This window comes from Musa acuminata, chromosome BXJ2-9 (assembly GCF_036884655.1).
Source record: "Musa acuminata AAA Group cultivar baxijiao chromosome BXJ2-9, Cavendish_Baxijiao_AAA, whole genome shotgun sequence".
Taxonomy (NCBI): Eukaryota; Viridiplantae; Streptophyta; class Magnoliopsida; order Zingiberales; family Musaceae; genus Musa; species Musa acuminata.
Genome location: NC_088346.1, coordinates 14,588,873 through 14,597,500, shown reverse-complemented (window position 1 = coordinate 14,597,500; position 8,628 = coordinate 14,588,873). Strand labels below are relative to the sequence as shown.

Sequence of the window (8,628 nt, the reverse complement as noted above, 5' to 3'; positions counted from 1 at the left end):
GTGGTCCAAATGCCTTCAAGTGGATGGGTGCGGTAAGTGGAAGTGCCAAATGGCTGCTTCTTTTCTTGCAACTTGATCTTGCTGTATGTCATTTTTATTCCTTGTGTGGGTTGGCATTTACACATCAGGAGAAAGAGAGGGCTGCAAGTCAACAATGTGGGGGGAAGGTTGGTGTGATGAATGGTTACCCAACCAAGTTGATGCAACTTTGTGATTAACCACTGCTCGACTAAATGTTCACATCTTGAATCGTACGACACTTTTCCGACTCCCAAATTACAGTTCCACCTCGGGGGAAGCATTCGCGTTAATCTTATCGCAAAGCTGATCAGGATTGACCGGATGGGTGTGTGTGTCCCTGATACAAAAAAATAGCAAGTCAGCATCGTACCAAGTAAGGATTGGAAGATGTGCAATTGCAGCTACCGAGAGGAGCTCGTCGAGTTAATTGCATGTCACGTCTCTCCTTTTGTCATCACTCGAAAGGGAATCCCAGGATCTCCAACCTCGGAGGAGATTTGTGGTGAATCTTGTCAGCTTCTGGCTGCGTGGGTGAAACAAGGACACGTAAAATAAGGTTTCGGTGGGAAGTAAAAGAAGGTGAATTTGACGTGATGGGAGGAGAGACATGTGTCGCTAAACTGGGAAGAACAAGTGGGTTGCACCCCCTCTGCGTCCAGCCACGTAGAGAGCATGCAACATGGGGACTATGGTTGATCTCAAGCGTTGGAAGACAGCATAGCACGGTGGGAGTTGATAGGTTGACATGTGTCTTCCAAGTGAAGCTCTTGTGACTTCGATGCCAAGGCATGATGAGCTCAGAAATAAACGACGAAGGAAATTTAGCATTTGTGCCGGAAAATTCACATGCAAAGATGCCTTGCCATGTGTTGTAGCATCTGCATGCATGCATGATTAAAAGCCAGGAATCAATCGTACATGTGAATCCCAATAAAAGATGGATTTTTGGGAGATAGTGAGGATCTCCAAGTTCATTTTTTTTTTTATCTTGATCCTACTATAATTGGAGTGCTTAAGGGTGGGTTCATCGATGGAATGACATCGTGATTTGGATGGACAATAAATATTGTCGGTCATGAGAATAAAATTCAGTAAATTGAGAACAAACCCTAAAAAAATATTCATTTTCTATTTGTCAAAGGAATTAAAATTATAGGATTCATTAAGTTGGCGCCGATTGAGTAAGACTAGCGATCTCCATGTGCATCAATAATTCCTTAAAATCGAGGTGGAATTTAATGAATCTGGAAGCTACACTGCCTGTCTTCTGATCTAATTAATTAATTCGTATGTTGGACGGCGGAATTAAAAATCTCAACAACACTGCATCATTATCTAAATCTTAGTAATTAAATAAGTCCTAAGTATCGTATTATTAATATTATCTATCTGCTGGTAGAAGTGGGAAAAGAAGAAGATGACGAGACCGAGTGAAACGAACCGGAGGTAACTTTAAGTCAGCACCCAGTGGCTAAGCTGCTGTCGAGTTCCAGAAGCAGCAGCAAAAAAATGGGTGGATAAAAAAGAATGGCGGTAAGAGCACCTTCCCCTCGAGAAGCATTGATAAATCCATCGGTGGCTCTCCACGATGCGCCAGCAATTTGCGGTGCGTCCCCGAGAGAGAGTCCTGGTGTGGAGAAGGAAGAGAAGTGTAAGTTGTCGAGAATGGGTGCTTCGGATCTCTTCTCTTTTTTGTCTCTTGATCCTTGCAGTTAGCCCGTCGGGAGTTTTGGAGCTCAAAGATTGGATCTTTTTTCGTTTGGAAAGCTTGCTTTGCTTGTGTGCAAAAGTTCGGCCTTTGTTGCGTGTACGGTATTCGTTCGATCTGGTTTCTTTCTGGGTTGATAGCTTCGATCGTTTTTGGTCTTCGTTATCTCTCTACTTTTTCTTGATCCATTCTCGCAACAAAATCTTCCTTCCCCATTAGCTATCAGAGTCGAGCTTTGCTTTTTTCCTTAATTTTCCTTTTACATTTTTGCGGCAGGACCGAAATTTTGAAGGAGTTAAAGCTAAAAATTTGATTTTTCTCACCGGTACTTAGGCCCTTTTTTATTTGCATTTATCGTCACAGGTAGAATCTTTGGTCATCTTAGATTCCTGTTTCCGATCAACGAATCAGATCGCAATTTTTTTTTATTTCCTCTTCTTTTATTTAGCATATGAAAATTACATCCAACATTCCGGCATCTTCGGTGCCATTTTGATCTGTATGATTAGCTTTCGGCGCCGATCTCCACCTTTAGTGGTTTAATTTGGTTGAGGTAATGGTAAATTGAACGAAAAATCCCTCTTTTTACAGCATTTCACGTTAGCACCAAATTTCTATGCATTTTCATCCATCGTTGTTGGCTGATTTCATAGGAAATATGTGGGATTTTGAAGGCCGTGCATTTTTCTTGATCTCTGTTAAAAATCTCATCTTTTGATACAAAATCAAATGCTTCTCATCAAGTAAATCTGAATCTGGGGTTTTTCTTTTTCTTCCCTGCTGATCTCACAGATCGAAGCCAGCGGATCCGAAGCCCGTCTCTTTTTGAGTCAAAAGCTTCCATAGGACGAATCTCGACCGCCTCATCTCCCAACCCGACGTCCATGGGGCTCTCGAGTCTGCCGACGCCATCGGAGAGCGTACTCACCCTGGTGCTCGTCAACACCGCCTTCACGGTCGCCATCCTGAAGGAGCTACTCCGCTCCACCCTCCACCTCCTCCGCCTCCGCGCGCCGCCGCCACCGCCACCGCCGCAGGCGGAGCCGGCTGGGGGCGGGACCGCTGAGCCCACCCTCACCGATCAATTCCGCAGCCGGTCGAGGCCCGTGCGGTTCGGCTCAGCCCTGGGGCGAAGGCGGGCGCCGGCCGAGCGCCCCGCGGACTGCCGGGTCTGCCTCGCCCGGTTCGAGCCGGAGTCGATGGTGAATCGGCTCCCCTGCGGGCACCTCTTCCACAAGGCCTGCCTGGAAACGTGGCTCGACTACCACCATGCCACGTGTCCATTATGTAGGACGCACGTCCTCCTGGGCGAGGAGCCCAGCCTCTCCTCCTCCGTCTCCACTTTCTCTTGGCCGTGGTTTTAGGTCGTAAGCCTTGGCGGTGAATGCCACAGATGGCGTGGGTGTCGCTAGCTACACTTGGATGATCATGCTGCTGATGATGATTGGTGTGGTGACAACGGAGAGTTCTTTTATCTTTTTTTTTTATCTTTTTTTTTTTTCTTTTTTCTTCCTTTTCTTCCTTATAAATATTGAAATGGTGCTGTGTGTACAGCCACTGTTTGATGTAAATTTTATTTTCACGACCAAGTACCAACTGAGCTTTTAAATTAGGAGAATGACTAAAAAACATGACAAAATTGATTTTTTTTATTTTTATTTGGACGATTCTTAGAAAAGTTTTTTTTTTTAATATTTTTTTAATGTTCTAAAAATATTTTTTATTTTATTAAATCGAAAATGTTTTTTAATCAATTGTTATAGTGTTTTGGGGGTTGATTTTTAACTTTAAAAAAATATTATAAAATTAGTTCAAAAACATGGTATAGTATTTTTAAAATATTTAATATTATATTTTTTTTGATAAAAAAATTATAAAATACTTTAAATAGTTGACAAGGAAACAAGTTGTGGATTGAGGAAAAAATACATAGTAATGTTTGGAGGATATATTTATGATTTTTAAAATAATAAAAATATAAAAACATTTTCTCGGACAATCATTTTTTCGATTTCTATTTTTTAAAATATCAAATACAGAGAACAATTTCATGGGGTGAGTCCTCATCCTAATGCCAAGTCAAGATAGCTAAGCCAAGTTTGATATGTTCATGTATTTAGTTCATGACGTTTACTACGATCTGAACCTTAGTCTATCACTTATCAAGATCTTTTAAGGGAACATTATTTGAAATTATGTGAGGGGTTCTGATTAATAAGCAGTTCGAAGAATGGTTTACTATGCAAACTGGTCATCATCTGAAACGAGGGGGCACGAGCAGAACGAACACTGGAACCCTCGACAGGACACAAAACAGTTCATCAGCAGCAGCTCAAGAAAGGAAAACACTGTTGCAAGCGTTCGTCGGAGGTATCTATCATAAATTAGTGGTTGCACTGTCACATAAGAGACTTTCTTCGGGAAAAGAAAAACAAAAAGCATTTCACAATAATAATCTTTTTTTGTCATCCTGTACTTTCCTTTATGTATACTTCACAGAATACCGAATAAGTCATTGTCGCCAGGCGTTGGCGTTGGTCGGGATCGGGGTTGATCGGCGACTCCTTGTCGCCAAGCGGATCGTGCTTCCGTGCCGAGTCTTTCACCCTCGATGAATGGTCACCCTCCTGCAAAAATGGCTTCCGTCGTGTCACGGACAAACTTCGAAACAGGATATTTGATGTAATGCTTATGTATGTCCGTGTTTTTTGGCATGTTCATGCCTTGTACAGCATGTAGAGGGGCGGTCGAAGGCTTAATAGTCCTATTTTAGTTGGGTTGGTGGCCTCTTTAGGCTTGTAAATAAAGGTTGTGTCATGTGGACACGTGTGAGAGATTTTCGGTCTGTAATAGACCATTTTACCTTTTGTTGTGCCACTGTTCAGAGCTTGTAAAGTCTGTTTGTAATTTGCATTGTCTATGAAGTATTTTTCGGAGATGTTTGCTTGTGGATCCTAATTGAGGCGTTCTCTCTAGCCCGTTCTCTCTTTTGTTGGTCCTAAGGGACAATGGGAGGCTACAGGGAGGCTGACCTTTGCGGACAGACACGCAAGGGTGCCGCACGATTTAGGCAAAACCAACTAAGTCCGTGACAGATGGTATCAGAGCGGGACAAGCACTCATAGAAACACTTAGCATGCAAATGTGGGGGACCTAGCGGGGCTACGTTGAGGGCAGTCAGCACACGCGCAATCGTTTGGGGGAAAACGGGCATGGAGATGTAGGGAAAAGGAGTCGCTCGGAGGAGCAGACATCTAACATTGGCATTCAAAGAAATGGCCAACCCTTCGCGCAAGAGGCACCACGAGAACAGGCAAGCTTGGAAGAATGTGGAGCGCACAAAGGTTAGGATGGCTGAGTTTGAGCTACGGCTCAAAGTTGACAACTATACTTGATGGTGCTCAAGGCAAGCGAGGCGCTTGGTAAAGGATGAGACCATGCAAGGTGGAATAAGTTGCTCAGCGATCGAAAGAGTTGTGCAAAGCTCACAGAGGTGAGGGGAATTGCTAACTCAAAGAATTTGGTACTCATGCATAGGCTTGTATGCGGACAATGAAATGTTCGTGGCCATCCCAAGGCGACCAAAACTCGGCGCCATGGAGCATTGAAACTTTCTCTTTGGCATGTGAAGGATACGTCCGTAGGAGGCTAAAGTGTGCAATGAGTTCAGCATGTTGCTAGGCCTTGAGTGGTGCAGCAGGGGCTGTATTGACGTGGAGTCGCAATCTAGCAAGTGCGTTTGCAGGAGGCAGAACAATACACAGTTTGTTCAGCAGATCGGAGTAGTCCAAGGGGATGGTGGTCTCCGAAATGAAGAGAGATGTTGCTCCAATGGGACATTTATCTATGAGGGATAAGCCCCGGCTCTCTAGAGGGAGAATCATGTGAGACGAACCTCACATGTTGAGGAGGAGTACCTCAACAAACAACAACTCCACGAAGCTTAATGGATTGAGCAAGCGGCGAGGAGTCGTCACATGATCTCGCTTGAGAGAATGCATTGCGAGATCAAGTGGGGGAGCGACCCAAAGCAACACAAATGAAGGCACACTTGGAGTCGATGTGGAGATCGGACTCAAGGGAGGGCTGACCCGTGGAATGGTGGGCGCGAGGGCCACCATTGACTCAATGCAAAAACGAGGAGCGGAGCAACTTGGGTGTAACTTGGCGAAGTGCCCAAGCCGCTTGAAGGGAGCCAGCATAGAAGTTGGAACATGGAGCAGAGGCACAGTGCTTTCCTTAGACAAAGGTCAAGGACATGAACTCTTGTAGAGGCAAGAGTAGGATCATGTTGTTCCATGGGTCCTTCATTCTGACGGAGCGGACTCATCTTGCATGGTGCCAAAGACGAAAGGAGCTTTTGGGCACATGCACCTTATCTCGGAGAAGCATTTGATGGAGGAACTAAGGCGACTCAATTTGCGGAGGCGAAATTGGGTTCAGAAGGCCTTAGCATGGGGCAAGAGGACTCAGAGGTGGGTACTCTTGAAGAATATGCCACAGTGTTGCCATTCAAGTTACCATGAAGGAAGCAGTGCGCAATGGAGATTGTGCTGGTAGGGGCAGAGGCCTAGGACCCAGACAATGGTGCATAAATTACAGTGAAGTCGGTGGACTTCGGGAGCTACTAGGCGACGGACTGTCCTAGAGCGGTGCTTCATCTAGGTGTGACCCAAGAGTGGGTGGATGAAGGTCGATTGCCAAAGGAGCGAACAAAATCGAAGGTGGAAGAGACCCTGCGATGTATTGGCAGAGGCCACACATGGAGGGTTCACAATTCGAGTTTATTCCACAAGGATCAGAATGCAATGGAGATGTTACTAGGAGGCGACATGGTGCAGCGGATCGTGGTGGAACAGTTCGTGGCAACGCGATACACACGACATAGTCTCGTGAGGGACTAAATCATATGGAGGTATGATCGGGAGCTACTAGAAGCTCCACTTCGATGAACAACACGACGACAAGAAGGGCTATGGATTCAAGGAGTGAAGGCCATGGTACCGTAGAGGCGGGTCTTCCGTGCGTGCATCAAATTTTGCATTGGATGAAAACCTTGGTCATCAGCATATGGGGGCTGGGTTCCACCAAGGGAAAAGTTCGAATGCAAGTACTAGTGAGTTCCATGGGAGGTACTTGATCATGCAGAGGTATGATCGAAGCAGCTGGAGAGTTGGACTGCTCCAGAGCTCATATTCGCTTAAGGGAGCCCGGCAAGTCAGAGGACAAGGCCGAGTAAGCGAACGTTGCTACCAAGGAAGCTAAGGAGAACAAAATCGGTGCAAACCCTACAACGTGATGGCAGAGGCCATGCATGAGAGTTGCAATCTGTCTTTCCATCGACCAAACAAACTGCTTGGAGAACACAGAGGTGTTGAAGCAGGGGGTCGAAAGGGGCGAGGAAGAGACGACGAGTCCAGAGGGACTTAGCCACCCAAAATCAAGCATCAGTTAGAATGGAGGTGGACTCAGAGGAGTGCCACGGAGACATATCTATTGATCGTGAAGAAAAGGGATGCAGATGCGAGGCGACGGATAGTAGGGCCATGGGCATGGTAGCGCCATGGTACCGCAGAGGCGGGACTTCCGTGAAAGTCATTGATCCCTTGCTCTCATGGAGGGAGAGCGCTTGGTCGTGAAAGGGGCCGAGGAGGTGGAGAATGCAGAGGCAATCTCCAAGTATCGAGACAAGGCTGAAGGGCAAAGGCCGAAGAACTTCGTAAGACCAGTGTCAATGTGCTTCTCATCAAGATAGCCGAAAGTGAAGGACTTCGGGTCATGCAAGAGTGCATAACCAAGGAACGAAGCAGGCAGTACGCGGTGCTGTACCTTTGCTACTCAGTGGAGTAGGTGGCAGGGTTGATGGAGAAGACGGTACAATCCCAGAGGCGACCAAACCTATGAGAGAATTACTCCAAGTTGGGGTGAAAACTTCCTGTATTCCAGAAGTTCGATGGCATTGAGAAGGTGAATCACAGTAACTAACTCAACGCAAGGAGTGCAAATACATCAAGTGCTTCAGAAGTGTGAGCAAAGAGCAAGCGAAGGCTAGTAACCAGCTCGATGCATGAAGTACAACCTCGAGGAGGCGGGCGAAGTCAAGTAACCTTTGCCTTCTCAACTCTTAAGAGAATGGGTGAAGCCGAGTATCCCAATTCTCTTATCTATCCAGCAGAGGAGCTCTGCACAAGTTCAAAGACCCTTCGAAGATAATGGAAGACAATAGTTGTCAAATCCTCACTAACGGTGATCAGTGCTACTGAGAGTAGATTGTCCGCTTCATTTCCCAACGAAATCTCAATCGAAAGCGGAATTGATGCGAACCTACTTGGTTGTGACAACTAAGTGAAAGAAGAGTCAATGAGCAAATTTTGTGGAGGAAGGACCCAAAACTTCAGAAGTTTGTGAGACGATGCTCGTTAAAGCTCCAACAAGCATCCACCCAGTTCAAGCAGCATGAGGAATTTGAGAGACTAGCACAGTAAGGATGGTCTTTTCCTTCATCTGGGGGATCTGCAGGAATCAACAAGGATCAACACAACTCAGCTAAACCCACACCAGAGTCATAGTCATTGGTGAGTTGAAGCAGCATGGCGGATCAAAGGTTCGACTACTCAAAAACAGCAGCGGAGAGCAGCAAGGAGCCAAGAGGCACATTGTAGCTGGAGTAGAAGATTGAAGACTCAGCAAAGGCGAGGAGTTGCAGTGTCGACAAAGGCTTCAACGAGGACGTCGAAGGAATAAGTGAGGGAGAATGTCACGGACAAACTTCGAAATAGGATATTTGATGTAATACTTATGTATGTCCGTGTCTTTTGGCATGTTCATGCCTTGTACAACATGTAGAGGGGCGGCTGAAGGCTTAATAGTCCCATTTTAGTTGGGTTGGTGGCCTCTTT

At 45.8% G+C, this 8,628-nt stretch overlaps 1 protein-coding gene across 1 annotated transcript; it reads left to right on the top strand.

Moving 5' to 3' along the window:
* Positions 1-1,512: 1,512 nt before the first annotated feature.
* LOC103998436 (probable E3 ubiquitin-protein ligase XERICO) lies at positions 1,513-3,341 on the top strand. Its single transcript, XM_009419910.3, has 2 exons — positions 1,513-1,672; positions 2,522-3,341. Exons 1-2 carry the CDS (start codon positions 1,549-1,551, stop codon positions 3,091-3,093), a joined length of 696 nt encoding a protein of 231 aa, XP_009418185.3. The 5' UTR covers positions 1,513-1,548; the 3' UTR covers positions 3,094-3,341.
* Positions 3,342-8,628: the final 5,287 nt, after the last annotated feature.

Bases quoted from the DNA above. Each gene is read 5' to 3' on its own strand.
- LOC103998436 (XM_009419910.3), top strand. From the start codon at position 1,549: ATGGCGGTAAGAGCACCTTCCCCTCGAGAAGCATTGATAAATCCATCG. The intron at 1,673-2,521 runs GTAAGTTGTCGA...CTGATCTCACAG, and splicing joins TGTGGAGAAGGAAGAGAAGT to ATCGAAGCCAGCGGATCCGA.